Source organism: Microcaecilia unicolor, chromosome 2 (genome assembly GCF_901765095.1).
Source record: "Microcaecilia unicolor chromosome 2, aMicUni1.1, whole genome shotgun sequence".
Taxonomy (NCBI): Eukaryota; Metazoa; Chordata; class Amphibia; order Gymnophiona; family Siphonopidae; genus Microcaecilia; species Microcaecilia unicolor.
Window position 1 is genome coordinate 504497741 of NC_044032.1, and position 13799 is coordinate 504511539.

The 13799-nt window shown below is 43.7% G+C and overlaps 1 protein-coding gene across 1 annotated transcript in view; it reads left to right on the forward strand.

Annotated features, from left to right (window-relative positions):
* STX18 (syntaxin 18) overlaps nt 1–13799 on the forward strand; it is a 157030-nt gene that overhangs the window by 122281 nt on the left and 20950 nt on the right. Inside the window, exon 9 of the mRNA XM_030191179.1 lies at nt 5135–5204. Coding sequence (XP_030047039.1) covers nt 5135–5204 — 70 coding nt within the window. The remainder of the gene's footprint in view (nt 1–5134; nt 5205–13799) is intronic.

The following is a 13799-nucleotide window of genomic DNA, read 5'->3' on the forward strand; positions in this document are numbered from 1 at the left end:
AACTTCAAAATTTCATCAGAACAAGGCCACTGCATCTACCATGGCTTGGCATGACTCGATACTGTTTGTAAAGCAGCAGTCTCTTCCTTGCTTCATACCTTCAACTTGCACTTTGGCTTGGATTAATCCACAATAAAAGATGGGAATATTTTGTCAAGCTCTGCATGCCTGTCTATCTGGTGCTGGGCTGCTCGTGAACATGTGACAACACATAAAAAGAGGAGTAGCCCTAAGCTTGGGAGTTACACTTTACCTGATGTCATCTGAGAATTGCTGATCATGGAAGGAGTTGCACAAAAATTACACAAAGTTCTGAGCTCTGAGAGGTCCTCTGTGTTCTACTACTACTACTTATCATTTCTATAGCGCTACTAGACGTACGCAGCGCTGTACACTAGTGTCCTGGTAATATGCATTGTTGTCATCCACTTCTGTGCCTGATCAGTCTCCTGCTATGTAAGGAAAATACCTATTACAGCAAGCAGCAGTGCTTTGTAGTCTTTCCTTTGTTGACGCTCTCATTAGGATTCACACCTTGCAATTGGCTGTACTGTTTTAACCTAAAGGCCCTGTGTATTGTCAGTGTTTCTTGTCCATCTGTCTTATCAGATTGTAAGCTTCAAGAAGCAAGGTCTGTCTGTTACAGTGGTGGAAATAAGTATTTGATCCCTTGCTGATTTTGTAAGTTTGCCCACTGACAAAGACATGAGCAGCCCATAATTGAAGGGTAGGTTATTGGTAACAGTGAGAGATAGCACATCACAAATTAAATCCGGAAAATCACATTGTGGAAAGTATATGAATTTATTTGCATTCTGCAGAGGGAAATAAGTATTTAATCCCTCTGGCAAACAAGACCTAATACTTGGTGGCAAAACCCTTGTTGGCAAGCACAGCGGTCAGACGTCTTCTGTAGTTGATGATGAGGTTTGCACACATGTCAGGAGGAATTTTGGTCCACTCCTCTTTGCAGATCATCTCTAAATCATTAAGAGTTCTGGGCTGTCGCTTGGCAACTCGCAGCTTCAGCTCCCTCCATAAGTTTTCAATGGGATTAAGGTCTGGTGACTGGCTAGGCCACTCCATGACCCTAATGTGCTTCTTCCTGAGCCACTCCTTTGTTGCCTTGGCTGTATGTTTTGGTCATTGTCATGCTGGAAGACCCAGCCACGACCCATTTTTAAGGCCCTGGCGGAGGGAAGGAGGTTGTCACTCAGAATTGTACGGTACATGGCCCCATCCATTCTCCCATTGATGCGGTGAAGTAGTCCTGTGCCCTTAGCAGAGAAACACCCCCAAAACATAACATTTCCACCTCCATGCTTGACAGTGGGGACGGTGTTCTTTGGGTCATAGGCAGCATTTCTCTTCCTCCAAACACGGCGAGTTGAGTTCATGCCAAAGAGCTCAATTTTTGTCTCATCTGACCACAGCACCTTCTCCCAATCACTCTCGGCATCATCCAGGTGTTCACTGGCAAACTTCAGACGGGCCGTCACATGTGCCTTCCGGAGCAGGGGGACCTTGCGGGCACTGCAGGATTGCAATCCGTTATGTCGTAATGTGTTACCAATGGTTTTCGTGGTGACAGTGGTCCCAGCTGCCTTGAGATCATTGACAAGTTCCCCCCTTGTAGTTGTAGGCTGATTTCTAACCTTCCTCATGATCAAGGATACCCCACGAGGTGAGATTTTGCGTGGAGCCCCAGATCTTTGTCGATTGACAGTCATTTTGTACTTCTTCCATTTTCTTACTATGGCACCAACAGTTGTCTCCTTCTCGCCCAGCGTCTTACTGATGGTTTTGTAGCCCATTCCAGCCTTGTGCAGGTGTATGATCTTGTCCCTGACATCCTTAGACAGCTCCTTGCTCTTGGCCATTTTGTAGAGGTTAGAGTCTGACTGATTCACTGAGTCTGTGGACAGGTGTCTTTCATACAGGTGACCATTGCCGACAGCTGTCTGTCATGCAGGTAATGAGTTGATTTGGAGCATCTACCTGGTCTGTAGGGGCCAGATCTCTTACAGGTTGGTGGGGGATCAAATACTTATTTCCCTCTGCAGAATGCAAATAAATTCATATACTTTCCACAATGTGATTTTCCGGATTTAATTTGTGATGTGCTATCTCTCACTGTTACCAATAACCTACCCTTCAATTATGGGCTGCTCATGTCTTTGTCAGTGGGCAAACTTACAAAATCAGCAAGGGATCAAATACTTATTTCCACCACTGTATATGTGTCTGTAAAGAGCTGTATACACCTGGTAGCACAAATGTTTATTATAATTGTTCTGGGACCTTGCTACTATAAGGGAAGCTGTGCCATATCCTTTAGGACACTTCTCCATCCTACAGTAGCAAACAGCATTCTAAGAGGGTGAGGTAATACTGTGTGTACTAGTCCTTGTTAGCATATTAATTTGTTCACAATTTACAGCGGTTCCTTACATTAAAAATTATAGTTTGGTTAATATGTCAATGCATTGTGTTAACTTGCTCATATATACTTAAAAAGAAAAAAAAGGTACCTAGCATTCTAGTTAACAGCATTAGTTAGCACACTATCCGCCTTATTTTCGAAAGAGACGCCCATATTTCGACCCAAATCGGGAGATGGGCATCTTTCTCCCATGGGCGGCCAAATCGGTATAATCGAACGGCCATTTTGGGCGTCTTCAACTGCAATCTGTCGCGGAAATGGCCAAAGTTGACGGGGGGGGGGGGGTGTCGGAGGCGTGTTTATCGGCCGAGGAGAGATGGGCGTCCTCGGCCGATTTTCGAAAAAAGAAAGGCGTTTTTAGCGCAAATTTGGGTCACTTTTTTTGGACCCTTTTTTTTCCACGAACAAGTCCCAAAAAAGTGCCCTAAATGACCAGATGACCACCGGAAGGAATCGGGGATGACCACCCCTGACTCCCCCAGTGGTCACTAACCCCCTCCCACCCGAAAAAAAACAATTTTAAAAACTTTTTTTTTCCAGCCTGTATGCCAGCCTCAAATGTCATACCCAGCTCCATCACAGCAGTATGCAGGTCCCTGGAGCAGTTTTAGTGGGTGCATGCACTTTAGGCAGGCAGACCCAGGCCCATCCCCCCCCCCCCCCCCCACCTGTTACACTTGTGGTGGTAAATGGGAGTCCTCTAAACCACCCCCAAAACCCACTGTACCCACATCTAGGTGCCCCCCTTCAGCCATAAGTGCTATGGTAATGGTGTAGAGTTGTGGGCAGTGTGTTTTGGGGGGGGATTTGGGGGGCTCAGCACCCAAGGTAAGGGAGCTATGGACTTGGGAGGTATTTAAAAAAAAATTTTTAATTGTTACAAGTGCCCCTTAGGGTGCCCGGTTGGTGTCCTGGCATGTGAGGGGGACCAGTGCACTAGGAATCCTGGCCCCTCCCACGACCTAATGCCTTGGATTTGTTCGTTTTTGAGCTGGACGCCTTCAGTTTTCATTATCGCTGAAAACGAAACCGCCCAGCTGAAATCCGCACAAATCCGATGCACGCCCATTTTTTCCGAAAATACGGTTTGTCCTGCCCCTTCACGTACCCGTTCTCGGAGATAGACACCCATGGAGATGGGCGTTTGCGTTCGATTATGCCCCTCTTTGTACTACAGCCCACTGTTTAACCTTAGCTGACCAAGCTTCTAGCAGTTTACTTTCAAGTAGAAGTAAAAAGAACAAAAAATATCTTTACTTCCTGCTCCCCTACTCAATCAAGTACATGGACCCCAATCTTCCTGATGCTGTGACCTTCTTGTCCGGAAAATAGCATTGCTCTCGTTTGCACTGTGTGTGTATTTGGCTTGTACCTATGTACTCGGGGGAAGGAGAATGATTATATGGCAGGACACCACAGTGTGTCCTCTGTGTTCAGACAGAGGAACATTCTGAAGTCCCTGTTCATGATTTTAGCCTGCCCACAGTGAGGTAATGGAGGATGGGAATGTTTGATGGTCACTAGTCATGAAATGTCTCCTTGATTGCTTTGGGAGTGAAGAATACAAGGGACCTAGAGCGTTCCCTTCCTCCACACAGGTGTCCAAGTTGGTGGGTGGGGAGTGGGGACTGGCTAGGTCAGTCCAAAAAGAGAATGCTATTACCCCTAATCCAGCTAAGCTTAACCACATCTAAGGACTAATTAAAGGAAATTGGAGAGAAAAGTAGAAAAAACCCAGAGGGATCTAGGCTGAAGAAGCAATCTAAAGAGAACCCAGGAGCTGACATTACCAAGAATTAAGCTTAGGAATCCCAGAAAATCCATCTATGCTAGGAATGATTTTTTTTCCTTTCATAAGATAAGTGTGACCAGTAAGGTACATCCCATCTCCATCTCTGAGAGAACCAAAGCTGAGGTGCCAGGAATTAAGTCACCTAAGTGCATCTCAAACACCCAGTCTTGTTTTAAGCTTTATGTAGTTTTGAATTTTTCTCCAATTTACTCTTGGGTAGAGAGTACATATTCCCTTTTTTATATCTCCAGTCCTGAGATATGCTGTAGTTTTGGTTTTTGTGTGATAGCCCTTAGCCCAGACACTTAAGTGTTCCTGCTTAAGGTACTAAAAGTTGGGAGTTTTGTACTACATGGAATTGGAGAGAAGAGGAGAAATCAAGAGGAACTCCTTCATGTCTCAGGACTTTGATTTTACCTTGATTTTCATATTGCTTTTTTGTATTGCTTATACTTAATTTTGAGTGGGATCATCAATAAAGGTGTTTGATCTGAAGATGCCTTTGATGCCTATGTGTTTTCTTTTGAGAGTTTAGATCTTGAGGTTCTGCCTCATCTGTTCCACCAAGGCTCGTTATTTCTTTGTAAGTTTCATATATTTTCCCTGTTCTCCTAACTGCCTGTTTCTCCTTCCTTTAGGGAGAAACCTCCTATAATTGAAATAGGGAGAGTGCTATGTTCAGTTACACTTATAGACCTCTTTTCTTGAACAACATTCAGCCCAAAGAGGTTTATAAGAAGAATAATACAAGAATACAGTATGTACAAAATAGTGCAATATATAAAATTCTGTGCAGGCAGTATTAACATTTTCATTGAGTCCTGTCTATTTAATATGTTTACACTTGGTAGTAAATAATGCTATTGTGTTAATAATCTTTTCTTCTTGTTTTTCTAAAGGCAGATAGAAGGAAAAGTGGTAGAAATCTCACGACTTCAAGAAATATTCACTGAAAAGGTCTTGCAACAGGTAAAGTTACAGCAATTCATTTTAGAAAATACTCTCACCAAGATTGAAACTCCTAGTGGTAGTGTGATGTTTTTCTCCAAGGGTAAATATTTTCAGTAGAGTCACTTTGAAGGAGTTTATAGAAATGTAAACATTGCCACTTTCAAGGTGTAAAGCTGTCTACCATTTAACTCTGTTCCTTTATTCCTATACTCCCAGCAAATTGTGACCTGGTCTAATATTCCATTATTTTGTTTGTTTTAGCATTAGTTTCTTCCGTCTGTTTAGATATGTTTTCTATGGGGCTGGTTGACTAAAATTTGTTACCAAGTGATTAAAGGGATCTTCCCAAATTCACTGGGATTGATTATGCTAATCCCTCTTCTCAGAGATGAAAGGAAGTATCTACACTTTTCTTCGGGTTATCGCCTGATTACTAATATTCCTTTCTTAGCAAAAATCCTTGAAGTAATGATAGTCTCTCAATTACAAGATTATTTGTGAGATTTGTTTTTAGCACTGAAATTTGTTTACTGACTATAACTAAAGAATAGAGAGAAGATTTTAGATGATGGAAAACTGATTTTTTTTTATGCAGTTGGACTTAAGTTGTACACTTGTAGATCAATAAAATATCATGATGTCATTAAATTCTGTTGGAATTGCAAGCACTGTCTAGTTGTGGTTTTCTGTCTTTTTAAAGAACAGGTCTTACCTGGTGCTTAGAAATGGGGACGTTTCTAAGATCTGTAACCATTGTTGCAGTGTTCCCAGGGATCCACTTTATCCCCAATTTTTTTTAATGTCTATTTGAGCTTATTGGGAATTATATCCAACATCCCTTTTCTAGGGAATCTTAACTGTATTCAACTCCGTGATTGGCTAGAAGAAAGAAGCTGACTAGATCCTTGTGAAACTGGACTCAGACCCGGTTAGATGATCTTTACAGAAACTGAGACACGGGATTCGTCTTGATGTTAGTACTGCTAGATTTCTTAGCAGCTTTTGACACTGGATCATGATATAATGCTAGCACAACTGACAGAAACAGATATTGATGGAACAGTACTTGCTTGATTAGGTCTTATCTATCAGACAGGCAGCAATCCATTATGTTTGGCAGCAACTCATCACCACCATGGGCACCGAACTGTGGGGTACCACAAGGATCAATACTATCATCTATTCTGTTCAGTGTCTACCTCAAGCCACTAGCCAAGCTGATTTGGTCAGTGGATACTCAGTTCTACGTGACTTACCTACAGCCCTGAATAAACTGATTGCCTGTCTAACATCAATTCAAGAATGGGCTAAACGCAACAAATTTTGCCTGAACCCAATTAAAACCGAGCTTCTCTAGGTCCCCTATACAAGTAGATACATACCTGACATCAAAATCTCTTCTGGGAAGTTTGAACTCCCCCTCAAATCACAAATAAGGAACCTTGGAATACAGTTAGATTCAACACTTAATCTGATTCCCCGAGGACAGGAAGATAAGACAGGGAAAGCTGGATACAGGAGCCAGGGGAAGAGACTGGGCCACTCAGGATATGGAGGATGAGGAGAGGGGGCAGTGCACACTATATGAAAGTGAAGAGAACCAGAGCATTGCACTACAGGGAGGGGAAAAGATGGAGCAATACAGGGTATAGGGGGAGACAAGGCAATAATAGATGGTTGGGGTGGGGGAGAGAGAGGTGGGGCATTGATGGATGATGGTTTTGTTTTTTGTTGTGGGGAAAGGACGAGAAACAGAGTGATGGTAGATGGGGGGGGCGGGACTAAGAGACGGGATAATGTTGGATGGTGATGGTGTATGAGAGGGAAGAGATGGGTGATACTGACCAGTGGGGGAAGAGAGAAAGAGATGTGATCCTGGATGGTGAGAGGAAAGAGCAAGGTGAGTCGATGATGGTTGATGGAGAGAGGAACAATGCTGGATGGTTGGGGAAAGAGGGAGAGAAAGGGGTGATGCTTGATAGCAGGGGAAGAGAGGAAGAGAGAGATAGATGTGGAAATGGGGGATGAAAAAAAGAAAGAAGGGAGATGGTGGACCTGAACAGAGAGTAGGAGAAGGGAATAGGGGGGAAATGCACATAGATGGCAGGGAAAGGAAGAGAAGGGAGGATTTGCAGCCTATGGATGGAGGGAAAGGGAAGAATTGGAAACTGGATAGACATGAGAAGGATGCAGAAAAATGGAAGAAAGTTGGACGTGAAAAATGGTTATAGGGCAAGGAACGAAGAAGAAAGGAGGAGAGAAATATATAGTGAATGGACAGGAGATCCTGGAAATAGAGTTCAGAGCACAGAGACAGGGAATAAGATGATTAGAAAAATAAAATCAATAGACCATAACGGTAAGAAAAATGATTTTATTTTCAGTTTAGTAATTGAAACATGTCCGTTCTGAGTATTTACTACTTGCTGTCTATGCAATTAAGCAAGTGCGCGATTAAAATTTTTTAATCACTTTCAATTGTGCGATTAAACATTTTGATCAGTGAACAGCCCTAGTTTTTATTTTTCCTTTCTTTTTCTTATAGGGCTGTCAGTGTTCCCATATTTGTTTTCCATTTCCTATAATATCAAGCTTTGCCTTTTTTCCATTATTTGAGCTTTAGGTTTGATTCTTCCCAGAATAAATCTGGTTGAAACCATTAGCTGATAGCCTCTCATATTTTATCAAATACTTAAAGCCAGCAAGTGTTGATAATCATGTCACATTCCAAAAAAGAGAGCCAGTGGTTTCTTCAATATTGCATTTAGCAAACATTTTGGTAACTTCATACCCTTTTATATATGAACGTTTTGGTTTAATGTACTACCTTGGAATAGATGTATTGTGTTGACATGGTAAGTAACATTCTATACTATATAATGTATTTTTGAATATTTTTGTGCTATAATTGCTGCCTATATTTGGCTAGCATAGTAAATCACGGCAGATAAAGACCTGAACGGTCCATCCAGTCTGCCCAATAAGATAAACTCATTTTACATGGTATGTAATATTTTATATGTATACCAGAGTTTGACTGTCCTTGCCTTTCTCAGGGCACAAACTGTAAAAGTCTGCCAGCACTGTTCCTGTACTAAAAGTTCTAAAGCCAACGCCGAAGCCCCTTAAAATTTACACTCCAGCCCCTCCATATCTATTCAGTCACGATCAGAGCACAGACCGTAGAAGTCCGCCCTGCTCCAGTTTTATTCTCCAAATACCGGCATCGCCACCCAGTCTCCGCTAAGATTCCATAGATCCATTCCGTCTAAACAGAATTCCTTTGTGTTTATCCCACGCATGTTTGAATTCCATTACCGTTTTCATCACCAACACCTCCCGCGGGAGGGCATTCCACGTATCTACCATCCTCTCCATGAAAAAATACTTTCTGACATTACTCCTGAGTCTGCTCCCCTTCAACCTCAATTCGTGACTTCTAGTTCTACCACCTTCCCGTCTCTGGAAAAGGTTCATTTGCGAATTAATACCTTTCAAATATTTGAATGTCTGTATCATATCACCCCTGCTTCTCCTTTCCTCCAAGGTATACATGTTCAGGTCGGGAAGTCTCTTGTACGGTTTGCAACGCAAATCCCATTCCATTTTTGTAGCTTTTCTTTGCACTGTTTCCAGTCTTTTTACATCTTTAGCAAGATACAGCCTCCAAAACTGAACACAGTACTCCAAGTGGGGCCTCGCCAACGACATGTAGAGGGGGCATCAACACCTCCTTTCTTCTGGTTATACCACTCTCTATGCAGCCTATCATCCTTCTGGCCACGGCCGTCGCCTTGTCACGTTGTTTTTTCACCTTCATATCCTCTGACACCAACACCCCAAGGTCTCTCTCCTGAGTTGAGCTTACTAATATCTCCCCTCCTATTCAGTATCTCTCCTTTGGGTTTCTACAAAACTCCATTATCCTTGTTTTCGGTGAGCCTGGTAGCTAGGGATTCCCAAATGTGGGAATAACGTGGCCTGCTTGTCCTTGGAGAAAGTAAAGATACTTATCTTGTGTTCTCAGAGGACAGCAGGCTGCTTATTCTAACATACACTCCCACTTCCCCTGGGAATTTTTTGGTTGTGCTTTTCACCTGACTGAGGAACCCGTGCTTGAGCGTTAGGCAGGAAGGCACCAGTGCATATGTGGTGGGACACTACTAAACCTTTCTCTAGTGCTAGCGACTCGGCATCCACACCAGGGCTCCTTCGAATGGCGTCACTCATATGTGAGAATAAGTGGCCTGCACCAGCTACAGGTAAAGTATCTTTGCTTTATATTTCTGATACTGTTTCATGTTTATTTATTTATTTTAGAACATTTGTATCCCACATATCCCCAACATAGCAGGCTCAATGTGGTGAACAACATAATAATACAATGGCGGAATAGAGAGCAAGGAACTTTTAGGGGGGGGAAGACAACAGGGAGGACAAATGCGGTACAAATGTTAGTCCTATTTCTAGGATTCAGTTTGCCATCTTCAATTTTACCTCACTGAGGGGCCCTTTTACTAAGCCACATAAGCGTGTCCTACACATGTCAATTTTGAACTACCACCTGGCTACTGTGTGGCCCGGGTGGTATTTTTTTACGCATGTCCACTAAGTGCAGCAGAAATTTTCCCGCACGTGGCACTAACCAGGCGGTAAGCATTGTATTCGCATAGACCATTACCGCCCGGTTAACGAGTGAGACCGTACCACTAGGTCAGTGGGTGGCGGTAAGGTCTCAGCCCAAATGGACGCGCGCCAATTTTTATTTTGTTGCACATCTATTTTTGGTCAAAAAAAGGCCTTTTTTGCAGGTGCACTGAAAAATGGACCTGCGCAAGGCCAATACACGTGTCTACACAAGCGCAGGCCATTTTTCGGTGCACCTTAGTAAAAGGACCCCTGATTGTATTTGTGTGTATATTTGGTTATTTTTGTATTATGTTGTTAACAAAATTGTACTTAACTGTACCTGTTGTACACTTCTTTGGGTGAAATGTTTCCTGAAGGCGGTTAATAAATCTAAGTAAATGAATAATTTCTTGTTGCTTTTAAGTAATTAGTTGAAGTGATCCCTGTTTTCAAAAAAAGAACAAAAACTCCACTAATTATTTTGCCACAGCCAGCCCACTGGCAGCTCCCAAGAGGCCTCATTCCTTGTAACTTCTCAGTTACCTCTTCCTTAGTTAAACAGGCATAAGCAAATTCCCAAACATATCTCAGGTCTCACAAAATGTACTAGAAGTTACGATCCTAGATTGAATAAAGGTTCACAATTAAGAAGGTTCATAGAAAATTTAGAAGGCTCTCCTAAGTTGAATCGTGCATTTGCATGGAAAACTCGAATAGTAGTAACATTTCATGCTACCAGTCCCAGAGTAAGCAGTGGCTTTCAGTGGCTTCCCCATGTTTACCTCAATGGCAGACTACGGACTTTCTCCAGGAACTTGTCCAAACCTTTTTTTAAACCCAAATAAGCTAACCGCTGTTACAGTATCTTCCATCAACAAGTTCAAGAGCTTAACTATTCATTGAGTGAAAAAAATATTTCCTCCTATTTGTTTTAAAATTATTTCTATGTAAATTCATTGAGTGTCCCCTAGTCTTTGCACTTTATGAAAGAGTAAAAAATTGATTCACTTTTATCCATTCTATACAACTCAGGATTAGACATCGATCATATCCCACCTCAGCCGTCTGTTTTCCAAGCTGCAGAGCCCTTATCTCTTCAGCCTTTCTTCGTAAGAAGTGTTCTATTTCCTTTATCATTTTGGTTACCCTTCTTTGAACATTTTTTTCTTTCTTTTTTTTTCATACTTTGAATCTCTTTATTGCACTTCTCAGATTGTGGGTTTAACTATTTATTCATTCATTCATTCACATTTATATACCATTTTGCTGATCAAATAATCATTTAAAACAATGTACAGAGCAATAAGAGTCCAGAAGAAATAAGAACAGTTGAAACAAAAACATTAGAATAATCAAATAACCTAAATGTCCTTTATAATAGCTATAAGCTCACACTTAAAAATCCTAAAAATACCACATAACAAGGAAAAGCAGTCATGTTTTCAATTTCCGACTAAATGCAATAAGATTTGTTTCCTGTCTCAAGTTTATTCCAGAACTCTGGACCAATAATTCAAAAAGCTTTCAACCACCATCTTGCTTTCCTTCCAGTGTAATTCCATTATATCTTTTTTGAGATATGGCGACCAGAACTGAACGTAGTACTCAAAGTGAGGTAGCACCATGGAACAACAGAGGCATTATAATATTTGTGGTCTTATTTATCATCCCTTTTCTAATAATTCCTGGCTCCTATGTGATTTTTTTGTCTACTGGCGCTGCACACTGTGCAGAAGATTTCAGTGTATTGTCTACATGGACACCTGGATCTTTTTCTTGAGTGCTGACTCCCAAGGTGGTCCTGAGCATTAAGTAACTACGCTTTGGATTATTCTTCCCAATGTGCATCACTTTGCATTTGTTCACATTAAATTTAGTCTGTCGTTTGAATGCCCAGTTTCTAACTTCCTAAGATCTTCCTCCAGTTTTTCACAGTCCGTGTATGTTTTAACACTTTTGAATAGCTTTCTGTCATCTGCAAATTTAATCACCTCACTTGTTCCAATTTCCAGATCATTTTTATAAATTATGTTCCATATCATCAAGCTGATCAATCCATAGACTGGTGGGTTGTGTCCATCTACCAGCAGGTGGAGATAGAGAGCAAACTTTTGCCTCCCTATATGTGGTCATGTGCTGCCGGAAACTCCTCAGTATGTTCTCTATCTCAGCAGGTGGTGGTCACACACAGCAGCAGCTCTGGCTAGGCCTCCAAGCCTAATTTTTAGGTTTTGTTGAGTGCCTGGGGTTGAGGGCTCTTTTGAGCAAGTGCAAACCTGGTGGTGCCAGGTCCCTCCTTTTCTCCCCCCTCCCGCTGGCTCCGTTTAAAAAAAAAAAAAAAAATTTTCAACGTCCTTAAAGGCGTTTATTTCGACGTTTATTTAAACGTTTATTGCAGCTACTCACTGGGACACCAGGTCGTTACAGCTCGGAGCGGACAGCAGGTAATTTTTACCTTTTTATAGCGGGCAGGGGGTTCCCCGATTTATCTCCACGTGGCATATGGCGTCGGAGGGCGAGGGCGTAAAGAGTCGCTCCCCGGATCGCTTGGGCGCTTCTAGAGGGGATGCGGGGGTCTTAAAGCCTGATTCGCCCTTGTTGGGTGACAGTTTCATGGCCGATGAATGTCCCGGTCCTTCCTCCGGCGTGGCGATTTTTCCCGCCATAAACGCCCATCCCCCGCTCCTCGCCTCCGCCATCTTGGCCGGCCACGCGGCTCGGACGGCTTCTTCTTGGGCCGCCCTTGAGGTTGGAGACATTAATGCCATGAACGCCCTTAATTTGGGCGACGGCACAAAAGCGGCTAAAGTTAAGCGCCGTTCTTCCCGCGCGGCTCCTTCGCGGAGTGTCGCGCCGGACGCCATTTTGGATGCGCAGCATGTCTCTCCCCCGCTCTTGCGAGCGCTGGTTGAGGGTGCGTCTAGGGCTGTTGCCCAGGCTGCGGAAGTACACAGTCTGGGGGGTTTTCCCCCGAGTTTGTTTTGCTGCTGCATCAGGCCTTCCTTATGCAAAACGCTGCCCCTGCTCCCTCGTCTGGTAAAGAGGTTGAGGTTCCCAGAGGTAAACGCCCTCAGGTTGATTCCCAGGCCTTGGAGGACTTTGTCTCCTCCGATGTAGATGAGGGCAGCGTATCTGAGGTCTCCCAACGGTCCTTTGCGGATTCCTTGGAGGAGACGGATCCCCGCTCGGATGGAGCGGATGACCCCTCTGCAGCGCGGCTTTTTAGCTCAGAGGATTTGTCCAACCTGTTGGTACAGGCCATGGACACTTTGAAGATTTCCTCTCCGGAGGACGTCTCTCCCTCAGCCCCTGTTGGCTCTGCCATTATGCTGGGGACGAAGCGCCCGCCTAGAACCTTCCACGTGCATGATGCCATGCACACCTTAATTGCGGCTCAATGGGATGTCCCGGAAGCGAGCCTTAAAGTGGCTAGGGCTATGTCCCGCCTCTATCCTTTGACTGAAAGTGAACGTGAGGCCTATCTGTGGCCTACCGTGGATTCTTTAATCACTGCGGTGACTAAGAAAACGGCGTTGCTGGTGGAAGGTGGCACGGCCCTAAAGGACGCCCAAGACAGAAGATTGGAGGCGGCCTTAAGGTCGTCCTTTGAGGCAGCTGCTTTAAGTTTGCAGGCCTCAATTTGCGGCTCCTATGTGGCCAGGGCGTGCCTGACTATGGTGCAGCGGGCTTTCCCCCTCGGATCTTTCCTTGAGGGCTGATTGGCCGGCCCTGGAATCGGGCTTAGCCTATTTGGCAGACTTGCTGTATGATGTCTTGAGGGCCTCAGCGAAAGGCATGGCTCAGACAATCTCTGCGCGGCGGTGGCTTTGGCTGAAACATTGGTTTGCTGACCACGCCTCTAAATCCCGCCTGGCTAGATTGCCTTTTAAAGGCAAGCTGCTCTTTGGGGTCGAGCTGGACAAAATCGTGACCGATCTCGGCACGTCTAAGGGCAAGAAGTTACCAGAGGTCAGGGTTCGGGCT